Below are 24,687 nucleotides of genomic sequence, written 5' to 3' on the forward strand. Positions count from 1 at the left end.
ATGGTTCCATAGCTTTAATTTGGGATCATTGATGGGTGTTTGAGAAGACTCTTAGGGAGCTTTGCACCTCCAATATCCGTTTAGACATAGAAGGTGCAACTGTGGCTGAGATGTGAGATGAGGAGGCAGGATGGAAGTGGTCTTTCTTTGTTGACTTATTACCTCAAGATACTTTGCGAGTAATTGAAGCTCATTCCTTAATTAAAAACCTAGAGAAGGGTGATCTGCTCTACTGGAACAAAGGTTCAAAAGGAAAATTTTCCATAAAGTCTGCACTTTAGATCATTAGGCAGGATAATGAAGATCAAAATGATGGATCATGGGAGTTGATCTGGAGGCTACATGTTCAGCAGAGAGTTAAGGTGTTCTTGTGGCTTGTTCTTCATGACAGAATAATGAGTAATGCAAATTGATTCAAAAGATCATTGACGAGGATCCTTGTTGCAATTTATGCACCAATGTTGAAGAAAATATCCTGCATATACTTAGAGATTGCAAAGCAGCTCAAGAGATATGGCGTCAAGTGGGAGGACCTGCAAATGCTTCGAATTTTCATACTGGTACTCTTCAACAGTGGATAATTCGCAATATTAAGGTACAAAAACACAATGATATGTCTCCTGAAATATGGCCTACGTATTTTGCTATAGTTTTGTGGTGGACTTGGAGGTGGAGAAATGCCGTGGTCTATAGGAAATTGAATGAGATTCCAATAGACGTTAAGCAATTTTTGCTTGATCGGTTTGAAGAAGTTTGGAGGGTTATGGGGGATGATGTTGTTAGCAGCTCAGAAGCACCTATAGCTCGTCGAGAAGCCTTCATTAAGTGGTCTGCCCCGCTTGAGGGATGGTTCGCCTTGAACTTTGATGGTGCAGCGAAGGGTACCCCAGGTCCAGCTAGGGGTGGGGGTATTATTCGAGATCACACAGGGAGGATTTACTATGCATACTCTCTAAAACTTGAAATTGCTTGGCTTTTAAAGCCGAGGTACTGGCAGCTGAGTATGGATTGGAGCTAGCAAAGAAAATGGGAATAAAGGAGCTTCAAGTCCAAATTAACAACTAAGCCCTTGTACAAATCTTTACCAGCTCGAATGATTACAATGGTGAGTGTGTGCATGACATCCAACACTGTAAAAATCTGCCTGCAAGAATGGAATGGGAAGTACAAGTGAAGCACATTTATCGTGAAGCTAATAGGACCGCAGATTGGCTAGCTAATCAAGAAGTTACTCAAAACAACAAATTTGAGTTGATTCAAGTCTCGCCTCTATGCCCCGCTTCATTCCTCCTCAGTTTTATTTTTGCTTTGTTCTTCTTTTTCAGGGCTTAGCCCCTCATTTGCACCGAAAACCCCTCATTTGCACCAAAAAAAAAAAAAAAAATACTTCATAAATCAGCGAAAAAAGTACGGAAAAGAATAAAAGTACAAATCATAAAAATATCCAATTATGAATATAATAATAGGATAAATTCAATGAACCAAGTAACCACCTAAGCTTTCCTCCTTTGACACAACTTCCTTGTTTCTTCTTCTTCCTCCTTAAATAATGGCGTAATTCTTCTTGGAACCTCCTTTTTGGAGTTTTACTGGCGTCTAAGACAAGATTTCTGATTTTTTCACCCAAAATCAAATTTCTTCCTTCCTTCCATCAACTTTATTTACGATTTCCAAGGTACCCAATTTTATTGCTTCTTTCTTTTCTCAATTTTCCTGTTGAATTTATCATATATTCAAGTTTTTTTATTGAATAATTTATGGGTTTTTGTTTATCTTTCTTGATGATATAAGAGATTATTAAGGTGTTGATTTCTGTTCTTGTTTTTTTTCTTTTTTTTTTTTTTTTTTTGTGATTGTAATCTGATAATGGAAAGTTCTAATTTTGGAATTACAGTTGAATTCATAGTAATCATGGATGTTTAGTTGGTTTTAAGCGAATTCTTGATTTAGTTGAGATTAATATTATTGCTGTTTATGTTAGTTGATGTGAATTTGATTTGTCATTAGCTTAGTAAATTGCCGTCTGATTATAGGTTTTAATTGTTTTTAATTGCAGTTTTCAAAATTGTGGGAATTATTCTGTAAAAGGGTATTTGATTTTGCAAAATAAAAATTAGGGGGGAAATAAAGAGGAGGCAAGATTATCTGATTGATTTATGTCTCTGACATTTCCCAACCTATCTTGGTGGTTGTGGAGTGGTAAAAAAAAAGATGCTAAATTGAAGAAAGAGTCTTCTCTTGATTCGTCGTCCGAATTGAATGTGGATGTATTGAAGTTCCCTGCTATTAGTGGGACTGGGGGTAATTTAGGTTCTAACTCGAGGAGGGGGAGGCGAAAAGGGCGGGCTCAAGAGGGTGGGAAGGTTGATAAGGAGCATGATGTTGTCCTTGTGCCTTCAGATGGAGGTGGTACGTCTGATAATGAATCGGATGCTTCAGATTGGTCGATAGGATGGTCGGAGCCACATGCCTCGGGGTTCTTGAGTGAGGATGAAATTGATGGGGGATTTGGTGTTCTTGTCCGCTGCTATGGGCGTGGTTCTGGAGGGAATCAAGACCGTAGAAAGAACAGTGTGGTCAATAATGCCAATGTACCAGAGCTTTATTCTGCTGGTAAGTCCTTGATTTGGTTTCAGAAGCTGCTTTTTATTTCTTTTGGAAGTGGATATCATTACTCCTTAGATTTCATTTGTGTTGCTTGTTCATCTTATCAAATCATCAATCATGTTTTTTCATTTATGCAATCTTGTTCTTTATAAGCTTGAACTGTTGCTGAATTTAAAGCTAGAATTTCTCATTTGACAAAATGTTTGTCCTTGATTATTGTACTCATAATACATCCACATTGTGTTATAGTATTTTACTTGTTGCCTGTTTAGAGATTCTCTAAGTTCTCCAGTCACTATTGGAAATGAAAAATTGACAAGAAAGGGTTGTTATTGTCTGAAACCATCACCCTTTAGAAATTGAAGATACCTTTGATTTTCAGGTATTGAACGGTTCATGTTGGTCTTATTTGTACTTTGATATATGAGGGGATCAAAATTGCAAAGCTCTTTTTATCCCTCCTCTCTAGACTTTGGTTTTCAAGAATGAAGGGCTTACATAGTTGCCCAAAAAGCTTGGAGCATGGTTAGTCATCTGCCCTCTTCTAGGCTCGTAGTTGTTTTCTCCTGTTAGCCTGCATTCTATGCCTTAATCTTTGGCACAAAACTACTTGATTACCCTTTGTGGTATGCTATTCTACAATAGGAGTGACCATTGTTACCATACTTACTTTCTTTTGTTCAACAAGCTTGTGGGTTAATGACTTTAGACTTTAGAGCATAGTAATCAACTAGATTTTACCCTCTTGCTCTTCTGTGAAATCTAATTTTGTATAATTACTCTTAGGATTCTATCATGGTAGTTAAGTTGTTAATGATGATAACAAGTTGGTAGCCTAACACTTTAAAAAATACAAATAGAGTGTTTTCTTTTCATATTAAATATTTCTTTTCAAGAAAATTAACCTCACATAAGTTCCTACAGGTTTGGTGAAGTTCCGACAAGCTCACTACTACAATTAGCCCTAGTAAGTTCGTAATTAGGTGAAGTGGTGAACAGAACACACCTATAACCCTGTCATGAGCCAACAAATTATCAATAAGTGGTTGGTGTAGGCATTGTTCCCCCTGAGAATGTCTGAGATTATGGAATTTGTTTTTGGTTTCCAGCTCCAGAGGAAGAGTGGCAGATTTATATGGGTGGGATTGGAATTCTGGGCATCAGTTAGATATGTGATAGTTGTTGATGTGGATGAAAATAGTTTGGTTTGGAGGAAAATGGCCTATAGAACAGAGGGTAGTAATGGATGACTTAGAGTGAACGACAATATCTTGGGCTTAATATCACACCACTTAATACTGCTCCTTAGAAGTTACTAGATTTGGTTTAATATCACACCACTTAATACTGCTCTTAGAAGTTACTAGATTTGATTTAGAAAGTCATGCAATTAGTCTGAACATTCTAATATTGACATCTTAATTGGTTTGATGTTGCAGCAGTTTATAGTTTCTGGCTGTAGAAAATGAGGTGATTTAATGCGAGCATGTATATTGTTCATTGATTTGTTGAACGTAGATGATGGTAATGATCAGCAATTCAGCGGCAATCTTAGATTTGTAGCAAAGTCCTAACTGATTGAACCGCTTGGCTTTGAAACTCAGAAAATAGTACACATTATAGCATTCTTTGATAGTGAAGTTTCAAGAGATATTAATGCTGAAAAAAAAACCATATGGTTTAGAACTATATCTTTCGTTTATCCATGATAGATGTTTTGTGCTGTGTTCCTTTGCTTATGTACATTTGATGGTTTATTAGTCATCTTTCTGTTGCATGGGAGATATTCCAACAGGCAGTGGAAGCTCGAACTTTTAGTATCTGGAAAATTAGTAAAATTTAGGACATTGTGTCCGAAATTAACTTGTTTTACACTTTAGTTTTTTTAACTAGTACCTTTATTGATTTTTTTTTTTTTATTTTGTTTTTTGTTTGTCAATTAGAATCTTAAAAATTTCTCTCTTTTAAAAGCAACACCTTGTGGCTTGTATTGTCTTTTCTGGTGGACTTTTTCAACTTTCTGGTCTTTTTTTCCTTGTCTGTGTGCTCGAGTAACACACTCTTTTGTATAAAGCTATACTCTTTCCTCCTTTTCTTCTTGCGCCGGTCATGGAAGACCTGCTTCTACCCTCCTCAGCCCCCTCCTCTTTACTCTCTCTTTCCCCCTCTATTATTCTTCTTATCATAAATTCATAATGCATGTCGGCGGTGATAGAAAAATTTGAGGAAGGAAGAAGAGAATCGTAGTGGGTGTGAGGATTTGCTGTACGAAAGGTAACACAGAAGTGAATCAAAATGCGTGTGAGGGAAAGTACACAAAAGGAAAATGCCATCCATGTCTGAAAATAGGAGGTAAAAAAAGTCGATGCCTCATTTTTCTCATGGAATCCGGCAATAAGCTACTGTTTTTTTTTTTTTTTTCTTTAAAAAAAGTCCATTATCAAGGTTCTCGGTAATTTTCCATGATTATATGATTGTCCTATTGGATAAATAGATGCACATCTTTTAGGTTACATTTGGTTGCTGAGAGCAAATATATGAAATGGCTCAAGGTGTATTGAGGCGATGGGTATCTTTCTAGTGTGCCTCATTTAAGTGTGTTGCAGTAACGATTTTTGTGAAAAATGAAAAGTTTTGTGCTTTGGCCTGCATCTCTTTGAAATTGCCTTGCCTAGAACCAAAAAAAAAGAGGACTTGAAGATTCAACTCCGTTGCCAAGTCAATTGCTTTTTTGAGGCATGTACAGGTTACAGCCATCGGCTTATCTGCTTTTGCCTTTTCATAACTTTCCTGTGTCCTTTTTTTTTTTTCTCTAGTTGCTGTTATCTTTGGGTAGTAGAGCTCTTGTCTGTTTATTCGCTAGCAAGTGAACCAATTTATCTGAGTATATTACAGACTAATTAAGGTGGGCAGTTTCAGTAAGTTTCACTCTCCTGATTTTATTCAAATCAGTCCACTACCGGTACAGTGTGTACAGTAAAATTTTGCCATTAGGATGAACTCAAGTTCAGTCACTGGTACAGAATTTTTTTTTTTTTTGTTTTTTTGGGGGGGGGGGGGGGTGTTGATAATGTAATACTAATTACTATTTTTCCTGCCGAAATACTATTTTATCGCTAGTGTTACATTCTTTGCAACTTTTCTACGGGATACTATTTTATTATTATAGGGTATTGTGCAGATAGATTGTCTTCCTTATCTACTCGTATGTAGAAGTTGTGTACGTCTTTGCTTTAGTAGGTTCATATCAAGTTGATTATGTATGTGCATGTTCAAAATGCATACGCTGCAAATTTTGGGTTATCCATTACCAATTTAGGATGTGAGGAATTTTTTCTGATCTTGTTATGTATTTTTTTCTTCGTTATTCGCAGATGGCGAAAAGTACATGGAACGGTGGCTTTCTTCTCTACAGCATAACTGAACTAGCCAGATTGCTCCCTGCCATGCTCTTTCTGCTGCTGTGTAGTTTGGGAATTACATGAACCTTAAAATGGGGTTTTTATCAGTTGATGTATTTCAACTTCTTTGATACGGCTTATAAATCAAACGGTTTACTCGTATTTAATTATTTTTATCATGTAGGTTTGTTAATAAAATCTTGAATCTTTTTTAAAAAGAAAAAAAACATAAATAATAGGGGGAAAAAAACAATTAAAAAAAAAATGCCCTGAATTACTGCTAGTGTGAATTCTTTGTTTCGACCGCCTTTGTAAATACATTTGGATATGTGGATAACTTGATTCATCAGTTGTAAATACTTTTAATTCAAAATTAATATCAAAAACTCTGTTTTATTGTTTGATCTTTTATTATTATAGTATGTAATAGCCTTGCTTAGTTATCTTCCTACATAAGCATTTGACAGTGATGTGAATTATTTTTGGTTAGAAATCTGGATCAACTGAGATTCGTGGATTACGTGCAGAGTTGTTGATAACTTTGTGGAATTGTGGTTGCTTGTAATTTGTAAATGCAAAGGCTAGGTTTCCAAGCAAATTATCTTCTTAGCTTTACCATTTACTCATTCCTCTTATTTATTTATTTATTTATTATTATTTTTATTTATTTATTTATCCTTTCCTGTAAGAATACACCTCATGATTAGTTTGAGGCCCTTAACTTACGACAAAAAAGTAACTAATCACTAGTCTTCAAAAAAAAACAAAAAAAACAAGTAACTAACCACTAAAGACCTAAGCTTTCCTAAATCGTTACAAAACAAGAATATATATATTAGACTTTTGATAACAAAATCATTACATGTTTTTTACAACATTACTACACAAACCAACATCATAAATACAAACTCTTAATTGAACTTGGTTCACATTAGTTTATTATGAACCACAATATTAGAGACACTATAGTCGTTTTATTAATAAAAAAGACCACTGTATGACGACTATGTTAAAACAAAGGTTATTAGGTAAAAACTAAAGTCACTTTATTATTATAAAAAGGTTACACATTGAAATTTGATTTTTTTATTATTTTAGTTAAAAAAAAGCAATTTTATTAATAATAAAAAAGTAAAAAAAAAAATGATACTCTTACTTCATTACTTTAAATTATGTCAAGATAATTTTTTTTTTTTATCAATTTAAGGTAACTTCAATGCAATATACAGACGCACAATCAATAACTTATATACTAAAAGATACACCCGCAATGACACGTGTTATTTTCTGGTTTGTCCCTCAGTTTTTTTTTTTATTTTTTTTATTTTTTATTTTTTTTATTATCTTTTGGAAACAAATCTTATACATTATGTGAAATGAAAAAAAAAAAAAATATTCTTATACATAAATAAAAAGATAACAATTTATACATAAATAAAAGAAGGGATTTATCCTTCCCTAATATATACATTAACAACTACGTAGTATATAAACTTAAGTAAAAAAAATAATAAAGATTTTTAACATGAAGTGTGCCAGAATGTTATGTACTACAATTATTTTTTATTTTTTTTATTTAAACCATGTACTACAATTATTACTATAAGAATTTATTTAATTATATATGATATATTAAAAGCTGAAAGAAAGTAATTCGAATATCAAATATTAAAAATCATACTTATAATAACAGATTTGATGTATCCTTTACAAAAAAATAAAATTTAAGGGAAAAAAAAAAACAGGTTCTTAACATAATTTGTGTAATGTGGAGTGTAATACACGACGTTTCAAGAAATTCATTTGGTTAACAAGAAGAAAATGGCCTGGTACCAATTTGTTGGTGAATTAAATATATAAAAATAATATACAGATTGTCAAATGCATGTTAAAATAGCTATCAGGCTAATGGGCTCTTTTATAATCAATGCATTGCAGGCTCTTTATAATAAATTCATTATAGTAATGTTTGTTTTAAAATAGTTATTAAAAATTACCGTGCATGGCACGGGATTTAACCTAGTATTATTAATTGACACCCGATTTATCTAGTAGTATATTTTGTTTAAATTATAATTTTTTTTTTCGGCTGTGGAAAGAGTGAAATCCTAGATAGCTATTACAAGAGGGGGGTGAATTGTAGTATGGGTGAAGTAGTAAACTTTTTGCGGAATTAAGACATTGTAAAACAATAGAAAGAAATGATATGGGATTTTCAAAATTTCCACTAACTAAATCAAACTCTTTTACAAAGTGAATAATCAACCCGGACTATGTTCCACAAGAACGGAACTTGTTCCCAACTCTCTCAAAAGTTTCAACTCTAAAACTTTCTTTTCCTCACAAATTACAACTCTCACAAATACCCCAAAGTCCCAATTACAATAAGTAATACAAGACCTAACGTACAAAAGAATATAAGAAGTATTTTAGGAACTCTCTCACGCTATTAGATAATTTGCTCACTGGATTAATAATGCTCAAGAAGTGTATTTCTTGCTGAGATCAATTGCATGTATTTATAGAGTGACAGCTTAATCATTAGCATCACATCATATGCACGTACACATGTCATCACTCCCACTAACAAATGTTAATATGTTGTGGAGTATCATGACAAGTGGTGAACGTGGCAAGCTTCCTAAGCTTGCTCACCAATCCACAACTACCTCAACAATATTCCTATATTTTAGCCATGATAAAACCGAATGAACTTTGTGATATATTTGATAAAAATAACGGTTAGTTTAAGAAAAAGATATTTTTTTGTTTACAAAGATAATTAAATAAATAAATTAATTTGATTAATTTATTTATAAAACAATAATGTAGAATATTCTATTTATTTTTAAACAACCTTATTAAAACATTATTTATTTTATTACATTCCTCAGTTTTATATTCCAATTGAACGTTTTATTTTAACCTTTATAATAACGTGCCTCACTAAGTTCCAAAAGCCAACTTATATTCTAAGTACTTACAAATAATCTAGAATCTGGGTTTGCACGTTGTACTTGTGTGAATGCTACTCCGCATTCTTGATTTAGTGTTCTTACTTCGGAACGATTCTTGTTGCGTGAACCTTTCATTTACCAAAGACTTAAAACATTCATAAGTCAAGTTTGTCAGTTTGTTCATCAAAACCATAAGGGTCAACAATATTCCCCCTTTTTGATGATGACAAACACCAACAAACTTAGGTAAATAAACATCGTCCAAGCATGAATCTAAAACTTTAAAAACAAAAAATAAAACAAGCATACGAGAAACAGAGGCTTAATATAAATAAATGAGTCCCAATTCAACCAAGTGTGTAATTCTTGAATTGAATTTTGACCACTGTAAAATAGACTTGTTTCGGGGTTTTTGGAGTCCCTCAGGAGAGTTACAATTCTGGGAATGTGAGCCGACCGTCTGTATCTGCAAAACCACGAAACTCCGGTTGGGTGGAGTTCCGCCTCTGACGATCAAGTTAGAACGTCTCCGGATGTAATAAAGTGCGGAAAGTAAATGGATTTTCTCTCTGATTCAGAGAGAATTCTGCAATTAATATTGCTCGATTTTTGTGTTTGTATTTATGAGTGTTTCTGAATGAATAATAAATGAGGAGTTTCCTTATTTATAGTAGAGGAAGATCTGCTCCCCTATTAGGGTTACAATGCCACGTGTCAGCATCCGATTGGATCCCATTGGACCTCTCTAGGGCTGACACGTGTCAGCTTGCTATTAGGCCACGTGGCATAGGGTATTTTACCCCAAACATTTGCCCCTCACAGGTTTGATGTGGCTTGCCACGTGGCACCTGTGACATGTGTCACATTCTAGGAAGGTGATTGTTCGTCTCCTTTCCTCCATTTTTTTTTGAATTCGAATTTCAAATTTGAATTGGAGGGGGAGGTGACGATTCGCCTTCTGCCTCCTCTCCTATAAATGGGAGGCTTCCTCCTCTCATTCCATACTTTGAAAATTTTTAACAAAAAAGTTCCTTAAGAGAAAAAAGCTCTGACACCGGCTGCTCTTGCGTTCAACCAGCTCCTTTGATTCAGACACGTCCGGATACCGGTTGAGTGCTTCTTTGATCAACTCACTAAGGTACCGTCTGATTTAGTCAATTTTCTCTTCTTGATTTCAATAGAACCACAGCCGGTCTTACACCGCATGGGGCATCTTTAAGCAATCTTCAAAAATTGCATTCAATAGACCCACAGCCGGTCTTATACCGCCTAGGGCATCTTTAAGCAATCTTCAAAAACTGCATTCAATAGACCCACAGCTGGTCTTATACCGTCTGGGGCATCTTTGAGCAATTTTCTTTAAAAATGTCTGACCATTCGTATTATTTTTTTTTTATTTTGTTTTTGTCTAGCTTCCAAAACACACAGCCGGTCTCTTCCGCCTGTGGTATCTTCAAGTCACATTCTGAGAAAACGGTTGAGTCTTTTACAAACTTCAGTTGCTCTTCAAAGGGATACATCCGGGCGCCGTAAGGGGTATCTTCAAGCAACAAATCAAAGATCCGCCTGCTAGCTTAAAGGAGTCAACCTCCTTCCAAGTTTTTCACAACTTCAAGGTACCGTCTCTGCCCCTTGTAACTTTTTGAGTTTTTCCTGGCTATATAGGTTGTTAGAGAATAATGGACTCACCCAACACACACACGGCACAGCCTAGGGCAGTTGTCAACCGTGACCGGACACAGCTGAATCTAGGACTGGGGATGCCGTCTGGGGGTGTTTGGACCACCCTTACTCTTCTACGAATCCGACCGTCTCTGTTCATGTGCAGGACAGAATGGCTCGGACAAGGAAAACGGTTGTTGACCCCGAGTACTAGTTGCCAGAACTCCGGTTGATGATTCTCTTTATGACCAACCGGGCGTACCTAGCACGCCCGGAGATGAGATTCTTGAGGACTCCGGGAGCTCAGACGGTGAGGAGACTGTCCAGCAAATCGACTCCACTGAGTTTATGATGGAGCCGGATGCTCCTCAAGAGGATGAGGAGGCATACAATTGGCCTTTAATAATTAACCCGATAGAGACGCACATGAGCGCCCTGGACGTTGTGACTTTAAAGGCGACCTTCCCGGTATTTTTGGAGAAGCGTCCGGTAGGGGCCGGATGGGAGGTCGTCGTTCCACCCGTAGATGCATCCATCGTCTGGGATGATGACTTGGATCACGCCGATAATTACTTCGGCTGCTACGAGGCGACATTCAAAGCCATTCTAAGGGTTACGACCTTGGCGTCTATCAGCTCACACCCAACTCTTGGGTGAACATTTTAGGGTACATAGTCGCCTGTGAAAAGCAGGACATTACGCCTAGCTGGGAGGCGTTTGCACATATGCAATATCTTAGCCGTGCCCTAGGCGGTTGGAATGCGTGGTACACATTGACCACGCATCTGGAGTACATGATGACGCTGGAGAAGCCGTCTAAGTGGACTAGTTGGAAGAGAAGATTTTATATGGTCTCTTCCCCATCTCCGGCTGTGAACTACCGGCTGCGTCGCTACAATAAGCACCCGACTCTATTGGGAAAGAAATGCGCCCTCCTCAAGATACCAGAGAGGTCTTGGGATCAAATAATGGAGCCGGGCCTTTTTAAGAAGACTACCCTGTCACTGGATGATGGACACAAGTCATTGTCCCTAAGTTTTGGGTCCCTCATCCGGACTGGTTCAAAGACGAGGCGTTCCTTTCCGCCTGCGATCTTAGCACTTTTTGGAGCAAACGTACGTTTATTGCTTAACCGACGTCTTATGCCGCCTGTATGGTGTTTGAATGATCTCTAACTTTATTTTTTTTTTCTTTTTGCAGAGAAAGGACTCGAGATGGTTCCTCCTGAAAAAACGCCGGCTAAGTTAGCTGCTGAAATCCGGAAGGAGCAGCTTGAGAAAAAGAAGTCCCAATTGGCGGCCAAAGGCGATGAGGTAAGCATCGGTTGATCTTTTTACCGTTTGTATGGCTTGCAGCCCATTTTAATACTAACCGGTTGTTGTGCTTTCTTTTGCAGACGGAGAGCCAGAACGTCCCTCGGTCTCTAAGGCAAATGCTGAAGAGGCCGGAAGAGGAGCCCACCCAACCTTCTTCACAAAGGCGGAGGGTCCCGCCTGCCCCTGCCCCTACTTCAGCCGGAAGACAGCTGGCTCCCGAAAGACCTACTTCCGCAGGCAAAAGTCTGCGTGATCTGGGCCTAGGCTCAAGGCCGGCTGAGGCCAAAGTTAGGGAGCTTGAGGTTCCTTCCAGTCGGGTGCTTACTGTTACATCCAGCTCTAATGCGGCTGGGGGTGGTGTCACCCCTCAGCCTGAAAACCAGGGTACGGATCTCACTTTTGACCCCCGCTGGCCGCTTGGGCCTGTTCGAGTCAAGTCCCAAGCTACCCAGTCAGGGGATTCTTCATGCAGCCGGCAGAATATAGGCGCTGCATATGCTCAATACCTAACAGATAAATCTCATGATGCAGATGCCTCTTCTCGTTGGTCGGATCTGCAAAACTACGCCAAGAGAATGCTAAAGACTCTCACCCGGTCCGAAAAGGAGGCGGTACCGGGTATCAACCAGGTCAACATTGACCGCATCAAATCACTGCTGGCTGAGGTAATATACCGGTTGGGGTACCTTTGTGCAATTTTGTTAATTGCCGGTTGTAATATAACTGAGAAGCTAACTTCTTTTCCGGCTGACTTTGCAGGTGATGTTGAGGGTTGATGGGATGAAAGCCCCCTTGCGGAAGAAGCAAGAGGAGGTAAGGGATGCCCAGAGACGGGCAGCCAAATTAATAGATGTCTCTCAATATAATTCCCTTATGCTTGAAATCCAAACTAAAGCCCGGGAGATGAAACTGGAGGAGCTGATTCGGGAGCTCACAGCTGCTGCTGATACAACCAACAAAAAGGCTGCCGACTGTGAACTCCAAGTTAACAAACTCAAGGCTGACGTCAAAGCCTTAGGGGAGGTTGAAAAGGAGAACACCGGGTTGAAGGCTGAGGTCACTCGGCTGAAGGATGAGCTGGCCAAGACCCAAAAGGAGCACAAGGACGAATTGGCGGCTGAGCAGGACTGGCTGGTCGCTGAGAACGAGCGCGACTGCGAGGAGCACTTGAAGATGGCATGGTCCATGATCCATTCGGACACCGACTATGTCTTCTTCGACTTGAGGTACAAATACGCTACAGAAGTATTTGACGCTCAAGTTCTCGGGACTGAGAAGTCGGCGCCCTTTGAAGAATGGGCCGGCATCGAGGAAGAGGAGCACGCGGAAGAGACTGTTCCAGGTGAGGCTGGAGAAGCCCAAACCAAGCAAACTTAAGAAGCCCACCCTGCCGGTCAGGACCAGCCGTCAGGACAACAACAGCAGCAGCAGCAGTAGCTTAACATTTTATAAACTTCCTGCTTTTATCCGGCCTGTGTGCCGCGTATTTCTGTATATTTTCCCCGGACAAGGGTCCGACTGACATTTTTTCCTTGAATGAAATATCTTTGTTGCAATTTGAATTGATACATGCGGTATGCCGGACGCATTGGCTCTGTCTTCCCCTAGATGGTTGTTTACTTATAGTTAATCCAACTCTAAGCAGGCAGCCGTCCATATAAGCGTCGAGATGAATAAATAGGCGGTCCTTGACCATTTTTTAATTGAATTATTCCTTAGTGGTATCTGCTAGCTGTTCCGGCTAAACCCCACCTGGAATACTCGTTTAACTGGCTGCGGATTACCCTTTAGGTATCCGACAGTGCCGTTGATTGGTATGCAGCCGGCCCGTGGCCGGACGTATGCATTTTAACCAATTGCGGATTAAGCGACAAGGTTTTGACCTTGTTTATGAAAATTGTAGCCGGCTGTAGTGCTTTTTGGCAAAAGCCGGCTGCAGACCAAGATTTAATTCACCGTCTGTATTGACTTGAGGCAATGACCAGGTGTATCTCGATTTCGATAGATCATTCGAACGACCATGAGTTATATTTAACCTAACCGGTTAAAGTCGTTTGAGTTTATGACCTGTAGAACAATGTACCACCCGGAAAGGAGATGTTCTCTTCGACAAATTCACCCAAATGGGCGTCATCGGATGCCTGCTCATGTTGGAGCAGGCGGTAAAAAATGTGTTGGCCGTTGGCCTTTTGAATAACTAAGTTCGATACTTAGCCTTCTACTCAATTAGAGCAAACGGTTGCCTGGTTGTGCATTACACAGATGGAACTTGGTAGTTGCCCGGTTGTGTATTGCACATATGGGACTTCATACAAAAGATAATAAAAATAAAGTACTCTTTCATTAATATACTTTATTTACAAAATATTTACAAATCCTTAGAAGTAGTAGTTTCTCAAGTTATCTACATTCCAGGTTCTGGCTAGCTGCTTGCCGTCTGGTGTTTCCAAGCGGTAGGTGCCACCTCTAACTTCTTCAAAACTCCGATAAACCTCCCAATTTGGGGTTAGCTTCCCTTGCTCATTTTCCCTACCGGTTGCCTCTATTTTTCGTAGCACAAAGTCCCCCACTTTGAGGGGCCGTTTGTGTACTCTTTTGTTGTAGGCCCTCGTCATTCTCAGACGGTATATCTCATGACGCAAGGCGGCATTTCCCCTGCACTCTAGGAGTGAATCCAATGCTAGACGCATGTCCTCCCAATTAGCCTCTTCATCATAGAGCATGACTCGGAGTGTTGGCTTATAAAGTTCAATTGGTAGGATGGCTTCAGTGCCATATGTCATGAGAAACGGGATTTCACCGGTTGCCACTTTTTCAGTTGTTCTGATGGCCCAAAGGACGTGAGGAAATTCATCCGCCCACAGACCACTAGCCTTTTCAATTTTCTTCTTAATGTCGTCTGAGATGAGCTTGTTGAAGGCTTCAACTTGGCCGTTTGCTTGGGGGCGGCCAACGGATGCAAAGCAATGTGAGATCCCTTGATCTCCCAACCAGCTCTTGAGGGTAGGCGTTTCGAACTGAGTGCCATTGTCAAAGACCATAGACATAGGAACCCCAAACCGGGTGATGATGTTCCTTCGGATGAAGGAGATGACATCCTTTGGCTTAATGCCCTTGATCGCCTCTACCTCAACCCATTTGGTGAAGTAATCTACAACCACCAGGATGTACCTTCGCCCGCCTGTGCCAAGCATATATGGACCTTAGATGTCCGTGCCCCATTTTGCAAATGGAACCGGGCTGTAAATAGCCGTCAAGTTTGTGGCTAGACGGTGTATGAGCCGACCAAATCTTTGGCACTTGTAACACTTCTTCACCATTTCCATGGCATCTGCCTCAAGAGTGGGCCAAAAGTAGCCCTGCCGTCTGGCCCTTTTTGCTAGAGTTCTGCTGCCTATATGTGATGCACAAAAGCTCGAGTGCAGATCCTCTAGAACTTCTTTGCCCCTTTCAGGGGTAACACACTTCAGTAACTGCTGGAGGTAACCTTTTCTGAAGAGTTCCCCCTTGTAGATCTCGAAGCTCAAAGCTCGCTTTTTCAATGCTGCCGCTTCTGAAGGGGCATCCGGCAAGGTGTTGTCTGCCAAATAATCCCGGATGGGATCCATCCAAGTAGAGCTTCGGTTAAGAACTCCAATGAGATCATGTTCAATACTTCTTTTTTCCATGACTTCCCAAAAGACTGACCTAGGCGCATCACAATTGGCGGATGATGCCAATTTGGACAGGGCATTTACCTGATTGTTTTCTGACCTGGGCACTTGACTTAGATGGAATTCTTCAAGTGTCCCGGCCTCATCTTTGACCGCCTGCAGATACTTGATCATCGCCGGATGGGTGGCCTCATAGTCACCATGGTATTGGCTAAGAATAAGTTGAGAGTCTAAGCAGGCGTCAACTTTTCTTACCCCTGCCGCCTTACACATGTGTATATTGGCTAGTAGGGCCTCGTACTCCGCCTCATTATTTGAGGCTTGGAACTTGAACCGTAGTGCATATTCATATTTGTCCCCTTGCGTAGATTTGCAAATTACGCCTGCACCACAACCGTTCATTGTAGAGCTCCCATCTACATACACCTTCCAAACCTTATCAACATTGTCTGGCTGAGCCGGCCTTGTCATTTCAACAATGAAGTCGACGAACACCTGACCCTTCACTGCCTTTCTAGGTTCAAAGGTGATTTCCAGACTTTACATTTCAATAGCCCACTTAAGCATTCTGCCGGATGACTCCAAGGTTGTCCTTGGCCGCTTGAAGGGTTGATATGTGTAGACCACCACCGGATGTGCCAAGAAGTATGGCTTCAACTTCTTGACTACCATGAACAGGGCGAGACCAAATTTTTCAACCAAGGGGTACCACAGCTCAACATTTTGGAGAACATGGCTAATAAAATAGACCGGGAGCTGTATGTCGTCTCTCTCAGCTAGGAGAACGACACTGAGGGCATGATCTGAGGCGGCCAAATACATGTAGAGAACCTATCCTGCTAGAGGGGCTGACCAGCCGAGGCAAATAGTGAAGGTGCTCCTTCAATTTCTGGAATGCCGCCTCAACATTCTCCCCCCATTCAAATCTAGTCTTCTTCTTGATTGCCTAGAAGAAGTAGAGGCACTTGTCACCTGACTGGCTGAGGAATCTCCCCAATGCCGCCAGACAACCGGTAAGTTTTTGGACTTCCTTGATAGTGTCGGGTGACTTCATGTCAATCACCGCCTGTACCTTTTCCGGATTGGCCTCTATTCCCCTTTGATCAATCAAGAATCCGAGAAACTTCCCAGACTCAACACCAAAGACACACTTTTTGGGGTTAAGCATGACCTTGTGCCGCCTGAGGGTGGTGAAGGTTTCTCGGAGGTCAGCAAGGTGATCCGTCTGGAGCTTGGATTTGACTATCATGTCATCAATGTACGCCTCTACATTCCTCCCAATCTGATTAATGAAGACCGTATTAATCATCCGTTGGAATGTAACAGGCGCATTCTTCTACCCAAATGGCATCACCGTATAACAGAACAACCCTTGATCAGTGACGAATGCCATCTTTTCTTGATCTTTTTCCACAAGGGTATCTGATGGAAACCTGAGTAGGCGTCCATGAAGCTCATCAAGGCAAGACCGGCTGTAGAGTCGACCAGAGTGTCGATCTTTGGAAGTGGATAGTTATCCTTCAGACATGCCTTGTTCAGATATGTGTAATCAACACACATCCTCCAGGTCCCATTTGGCTTTTTGACAAGGAAAATATTGGATACCCAATCCGGGTAGTAGCATTGCCGAATGAACCCGGCATCCAGTAGCTTCTTGACCTCGGCGGTTGCCGCCTGAGATCTTTCCTCGTCGTGGTTCCTCTTCTTTTGCCTAACCGGCTTCATTTTTGGATCCACGGCAAGTTTGTGGACAGCAAGATCCGGGCTGACGCCTGGCATCTCCTCCTCTTCAAAGGCAAAGATGTCTTTGAATTCCTTTAGTAGTTGGTGCAAGTCTGCACCCAACTTTGCAAAAGAAACCGTCCCCACTTTTACGGTTCGTTCCGGACGGATGTCATCTAGAATAATGTCAATATTATCACCAGCCGGCTGGGGACGGAGATCCTCTTATCGTTCCCCAATCATTGATTGCTATTGCTTCTCTTTTTTTATGACCACCAGATGGTCCGCCTTTCTCTTTCTGCCGGATGCTTTGGGAGCAAGCGCCACTTCCTTGAAGTCTTCAAGGTCAATGGGCTCCTCGCCTTGGCCGGCTGCGGCCACAATAGGCTTGACGTCTGAGAGATTAGGGATGTTCAGATCCGGTACCCGGATCTTAGGGTAGTTGATAAGTCGGCCCGTGTCCCGTCCCGGATAATTCGGGTACCCGAATTATCCGAGATGGACACGGGTACCCGAATAATCATAAAGTCATAACCAAAATCAAATTTCACTATCAACAAACAACTGAAATAAGATTTTCTGGCAATTGCAAAACATAAATTGGGTTTGAATGAAACTTACAATGCAGAAAGTGTAGTAGTAGTCATAAGAATGTTATACCATACAATATGTTATTCATATTCGCATTATACAAATTAGTGATGCACGGATTCGTCAAATCCTTGCCCAGCCCATTTCTTAAAAGCTAAAAACCCAAATTACATACCTAACTATGAGTGAAAAAAAATACAGCCATTGAAGAGAATGTTCTAGTAGCTAGTAGCCAACATTAACTACATCAAAATATACAAAATCTTACAACAAAAATTATACACTCAATATAATTTAAAATTACAATTATATAAAGAAAAATACAAGAAATTAAAATCTGAAATTAAAATATAAAGAGAGAAGAAGAAGTGTTCTGAACTTCTGAAGTTTGAGGATGAAGAAAAACTGCTGTGAATTTTTGGTTTTTTGGGAGTGATATCCTTATTGAACCCTAGATCTAAGCATGGCCATCTAACTATCTTAGTGAGTAAGTGGGTTGGGCCTTAATTAAAACCGGGCAGTATAGTAAGTTTATTGTTTTATACGATTTTTTTTTTACCCGGTATTTGGGTACTCGCAAGTAGCACATCTTGTCCCATGTCCCGGCCCACGAAATTAATATTTTAACGGGACAGGTACCCGGCCCGAAAAAAACAGAAAATTTTGAAAATTTCCCGTCGGGTATTTTGCGGGTCATCAGGAATTCGGGACGGGACAACCGGGTCGGGTTTTTTTGAACACCCCTATGAGAGATAACACTCCATAGCTGCCTTTTGATCCCCGTTCAGGGAGCCCACTAACCCGTCATCCCTCTCAAACTTGATCAGCATGAGGGATGGGATGATGACTGCTTTGGACTCGTTGAGGGTTGGACGACCCAAAATAAGATTGTAGGCGGTCAATTCCTCGACCACCGAAAACTTGACGACCATGTGCCGTCCTTCCCCCTTCTCTCCTAGCCGGATGGGTAGATCAATCCTCCCTACCGGATGCACTACTCCTCCCCCAAAGCCGACTAGGGGGTGAGAAGCCTTGTGCATGCTGCTAGGCTTGTACTTGAGGTTTGCCTAGCACTGGTAGCTGATCAGGTCAGACGAGCTCCCGGTATCAATGAGGATCTGGCCTACTCGTTGGTTGGCAACCTTGCATTCGATGACAATTGGGTCATCATAAGGCCGCCTGACCTTGCCCTGGTCCTTCTCAGAAATGAGGACCTCAAGGAAGGTGTCTTTCGACGCCTGGCCCTCATCCACTGAGTTGACCAGCTTCCGGATGTTGTCCTTGGTACCTCGGATGGTAGGACCACCGCCCGCAAAACCGCCTGCTATGGTGAAGATGTGCTCTTCATCAATGTCCAAGCTCACAACCGACTTCTTGGACGGTTGTCCATTGTTGGTTTTGGGGTTACCCTTGGACTTCACCATGTAGGACTTTAAAGCCCCTTCATCAGCCAGACGGTCCAATAGCCTTCTGAGGCTATAGTAACCATTGGTGTCATGGCCGACATCCTCATGGAACTGACAGTACTTGCTCTTGTCCCGGCTCTTGATGGGACTCTTCATTGCTGCAGGTTTTTCAATGGTTAACCGGTCTTTGATCTCCATGAGGATGGAGGAGCAGTCCTTTTTGAACTCGTACTTAGGGACGTACGGCTCCAACTTTCTCTGTTTCTTCTGGGACGGCTGACTAGACGATCCGCCGCCCAAACTTCTTTTCTTTTCTTACTTTCTTCTTTTTTGGTCGGCTAAGCAGACCGGCTCTCTTTCCTGTCGGACCTCTTAGGTTCTGACAAGTGTTTGATGGTGCAGAGCTTCGTCGCCTGTATATAGGCTTCGGCTTCCATCAATGCCTCTTGGAGGGTAGCAACCCTCTTGCAGACCAGGTCGAACTTAAAGGTCGACCCGTCCTTCAGTCCCTTGAAGAAGTCTGTGTATGCAACTTTGTCAGACAGCCCCTGAATCTGAATTCTCATTAGATTGAACCGCCTGACATAGGACTGTAGTCCCTCCTTGTCTCCCTGCTGAATAGCCCCTAGGTTGAGACTTTGGACGCAAGTGTCTTAAAATTGTTGATGCACCCGGCTGGCAGATTGCCAAACCATCGTTGGGCTATACCCTTCAACGTTTCCGGGAAATATCGGCACCAGGCGACGTCTTCCAACCCCTGTAGGTACATGAGGTTGGTGTAAGCCATTAGGTGGTCTTCTGGGTTGGTGGTACCGTCGTAGGTACCGACCAACACATTCTTAACCTTGGCCGGTTAAACCGCCTCGGTTACCTCCCTGGAGAACGCCGACGACTGTTCCCAAGGTTTAGCAGCCGGAGTTGCCAGTCCATAGGTTGGATCTGATGTGCCGCTTGACCCCCGAAGAGGGCCGGCTCCATGTATGGTGATCCATACGACATGTATGGCTGTTAAGGCACATACGGAGCCGGCTGGATAATCTGAGGGCCAGTACGTGCGGACATGCCGCGTAACTGACTATCTCGGTTTGTCTTCGAATACTTGATTGAAGTATTGCGGAAACTGTCTGGGTAAGTTGACGTTGAGGCCGACTCAGACATTTGTTGACTTCTCTTCTCCTAGATGAACATCCGGGCGTCATAGTTTGGAGAGGTCGATCAGGGGCACATCCGTCCCCTTTGGTTTCGGGTGAGGAGTAGGCACCCGGTCTTTGATGTGCTTCTTCCTGGAGGGAGAAGGCTTCTTGGTCGACTAACCCTTGTTGGAGCCAGCTGACTTCTTTATTATATCCTTGATTTCCCCCTTGAAACTCGTCATGATTTTCATGAGCTCGTCTCTAGTGACGGGGGTTGTGCCCTCCGCTGCCTAGGGTTGCCCAGTAGGCTTGCCGGCTGGGTTGTTGGGGCCAGCTTTGTCTTCGCTCCGTTCACTTGTTTCTTTGGAATGGGTGCGCCTTGTTCGGAATGACCCGTCTAGGGCCACATAGGTGTCGACCTCATAGTCATCACCACTATCCTGGTCCGTATGGACCTCAGGCTCAGCCGTAGGCCGCTTGCCCTCACCAGGCAATACAGAATCGGATGCCATCTCAAAAGTACTCTCCCCACAGATGGCGCCAAATGTTTTGGGGTTTTTGGAGTCCCTCAGGAGAGTTACAATTCTGGGAATGCGCGCCGACCTTCTGTACCTGCAAAACCACGAAACTCCGGTTGGGTGGAGTTCCGCCTCCGACGATCAAGTTAGAACGTCTCCGAATGTAATAAAGTGCGGAAAGTAAATGGATTTTCTCTCTAATTCAATGAGAATTCTGCAATTAATATTTCTCGGTTTTTGTGTTTGTATTTATGAGTGTTTCTGAATGAATAATAGTAGAGGAAGATCTGCTCCCCTATTAGGGTTACAGTGCCACGTGTCAGCATCCGATTAGATTCCATTGGGCATCTCTAGGGTTGACACGTGTCAGCTTGCTATTAGGCCACGTGGCATATGGTATTTTACCCCAAACAAGACTAAAGACACGTAAAAACAGAGTAAACGAAAGACAAAGACTTAGACATACGAAAAACTTAGACACTTATAAATATTAGGAAACTTAAACTCTTAGAAAAATTTACCTTATGTTTTCATTTTCATGTTTAGCCTGGCAATACTGTTTCATTTTCATGTTTAACCTGGCAATACTGTGAGCTCCATGAAGTTTATCCTTTTCCCCTTTATGGCATTATCAAAAGAACAAAAGAACATTTTACTACACTCCCACTATGCTAAGTAGGGGGTAGTAAGCTCAAATATAGCAAGTTGAAGGCAGTTTGTATACCAAACAAGCAACAGTATGCACATAATCAAACATTCATTTTAAAGAGCCAAGTTCCTTAAACAGTAAGAAAGCGAAAAATTAGGTAACAAAAATTAAAAATATTACATACCAAAGAAAAATAGTTCAAGTTCAAAGTGCAATCAAATATAGAAGGTTTATGGGGCAGGGGGTGCAGGCGGATCATCCTTTGCTTCCACTGCTTCAAATGCAACCTGGTGAATAGTCTCAAGGATCACCTTGTGACTCTTTTCTATCCGTGCTTCAGTGGCCTCAATTCGATTATCTTGTGCTTCAATCATTGTATTCATATCATCCCTTATCTGATTCCAAGAGCCCTCATTATGCGAGTCATTGTATCAAGTTTCACCATCACATTGTTGAATAATTTTTCAAGATCTTCTTTCACCTGTTGAATATCAAAAAGAGGGGCATTTGTTCCACTAAAGGAAGCAAAACCAAAAGGTTGAGAAGGTGGAGGAGTCTGTTTAGGAGTCTGTTTGGGAACTGGGGAAGGTTCTGATTCAAGGGTGTAATACCTCATATTTTTTATACGTATTTTATTTAAGTAAGTATTTCTTAAAGTATTTAAATAATTCGAGATGAATTATTTATGGTTTTTAGTAATTTAAAAAGAATTATTTTAATTAAAAAGTTTATGTTTAATTATTTAATAATCTTGAAAATATTTTATTTTATGATTTGGAAATATTGGGGCATATTATTTTATAGAAAGATAAATTTTTAAAGTCAATGGTATTTAAGGAAAGTCAAAATACTTGTTTGATTAGTAAAGGGATCATTAAGGGTAGTAAAGGAATTTTAAGTAGGAGGGATATTGAGAGGGGGTATAAATATCCATCATATGCCTAATGTGGAGTGCACCCAAAGGTAGACTCTCTCTCCTCTTATTTTCTTTTCCCCTTAATTTTTCCTCTTCCCCTTAATTTTAATGGTTTTCAAACACCACCACACACGGCCGACGCCACCACCAAACGCCACCACCGACGCACACCATCAGCGGCGGGCACGCGGCAGCCGCCCAGCCATGGTGGTTCGTGCGCCATGTTTTAAAAAAAATTATTTGTTCTTTTGTTTTTAATTTAATCTAGCCTTAATCTAATTACTGTTTTTAGGTTTTGGTATGATTTTATGATGTTTGATAATAAGTATTTAATATATAAATTTTCAGATTTGGTTTTGAATTAAAAAGCCCCAAATTGAAAACCCAAGGTTTCTAAATTAATGTTTAAAGATGAAATTTGATTGTGGTTGATTAAAACTATTGAAATAAATGTTTTTAAAAATAATTACAGCAATTTTACAAGTTTTAATAATGCTGGAATTTTTATATATAAGCTATAATTATGTTTTTTGAAAGGATTTTTAATTACCCATTAATTGGGAATAAAAGTAAGGGTTTTAAATTAAATTTCAACTTGTTTTATATGGCTTATTAGTGATTTAAAGAGTGTATATATTGCTGGAAATTTGTGTGGAAGAGGAATGAATACTTCTTTGTAATTTTGGTTTGTAGGAGACTTTCATGTGAGTGATTTTATTTAGCCGTGGCAATTTTGAGATCATATTCAAGGTAGGTTCGCGTATTTGGTATTTATTTGAATATGTAGAAGCATGCTAGGCTTTGCTTAATTAATTCCAAGTAGTATCATGATAGGTGTTAGTTGGAATTTGTTGATTGGATTGATGTTGGTAAATAATTTGTGATGTGTGAATTATTTATGATTATTTGGTGATTGGAATTAATTATGTTGGCATGTTGGTTATGAACCACACTTTTATTACTGGCATGTTAGAGAGCATGTTTAATTAAACTAAATGTCTAATTTGGTTTGGAATATGAAAAGAGAATTTTTTTATGGTTCATATAATTTTTATTAATGCTTTAAGCATGGGATTTGAGCTATTTAAGTGTCTTAGTACACAATATTGCGGTGCTTATGTGCACTTAAGGTGTTTCTAACACCGAGGGATAGGATTGCGACGCATTATGCGTTTAAGGTGTCTTTGACACTGAGGTAGATTAAAAAGGGTTCAACTATTAAATTTATGTGGTCACTAATTGTTCAAGAATTAAATTGGTGTGTTTGATTGCTCGAATGAATTATAATGTTTGATTGTATTATGATTGAGAGTCATCACCAAGTATAATAATATGTAAACAACGTAAAGTAAAAGAGAATACACACCAAAACTCTTGGAACGTATATACCTTGAGTATGAATATATGATGGGAGTTATGGGGTTTTTTATTTAACCATGACTTCTACTGGGAGTACAGGACGCAATATTTTTCTTTATATTTATCTCATGCGCAGGACGTCCAGTCACTTCATGTGACATTTGCCTACCCGGTTAGCTCCCGGTGTAGTTTACCTCAATTTATTTGAGGTAGAGATTTGGTTGGAAACCCGTTCGATGTGTAATCAAAATTAAATGAATATTGGTATTGGTCTAGTTAGGTGTTGAATGTATTGTATTCTTGTAAACAGGTGCAGCACGGTAAGTTGTGTGATTGTAGGATGAAAGCATGTTAGTGTGTTTTATTACGCTTATGTACTCAGGGTTGCTGATTGTGTGTTTGTATGTTTATTTGACCTTGTCTTTACCTTGGCCCTACGACGACCCATTTCTAATGACGAGTAGTTGGGACAAGTAGAGAGAAGTTTTTCAGGTGATGAAGCATTTTCATGAAGGGCATGAGTGAAGAGCGAATCATGCTTAGTTCTCATAGGAATATGATGTGTTTTATTTGCTTTGTATATTATATATTTTATTCTGCTCATGAGACTTACGCAAAGGGTTTTAATATCGTTTGGTTTTAAGGGCCTACAGTGGTTTCGAGTTGTAGGTTGACTTTTTTTGACTTAGTTTGACTTTACTTTCATTTGGTTTGACTTTTTAAGATGACTTGTTTTTAAATGGTTTTTAAGATGATCTTCTGTGAGTGAGTCTTCGATATTTGCCTTAACCGTTTTC

General features: G+C 40.2%; 1 protein-coding gene across 2 annotated transcripts; it reads left to right on the forward strand.

Moving 5' to 3' along the window:
• The first annotated feature begins 1,487 nt into the window (after nt 1-1,487).
• On the forward strand, nt 1,488-6,762 carry LOC110694207. Of its 2 annotated transcripts, XR_002505794.1 has the most exons (4): nt 1,488-1,675; nt 2,057-2,613; nt 2,990-3,132; nt 5,982-6,762. XR_002505794.1 is itself a non-coding variant. In XM_021871387.1 (3 exons), the coding sequence occupies exons 2-3, from the start codon at nt 2,157-2,159 to the stop codon at nt 6,029-6,031; spliced, it is 507 nt and encodes a 168-aa protein (XP_021727079.1). In that variant the 5' UTR covers nt 1,489-1,675; nt 2,057-2,156; the 3' UTR covers nt 6,032-6,419. The 2 variants fall into 2 exon arrangements, 1 of the variants encoding a protein (XP_021727079.1); XM_021871387.1 differs by lacking the exon at nt 2,990-3,132 and having other exon boundaries at nt 1,489-1,675; nt 5,982-6,419.
• Nucleotides 6,763-24,687: the final 17,925 nt, after the last annotated feature.

Source organism: Chenopodium quinoa, unplaced genomic scaffold, assembly GCF_001683475.1.
Source record: "Chenopodium quinoa cultivar QQ74 unplaced genomic scaffold, ASM168347v1, whole genome shotgun sequence".
In the NCBI taxonomy this organism is placed as follows: Eukaryota; Viridiplantae; Streptophyta; class Magnoliopsida; order Caryophyllales; family Amaranthaceae; genus Chenopodium; species Chenopodium quinoa.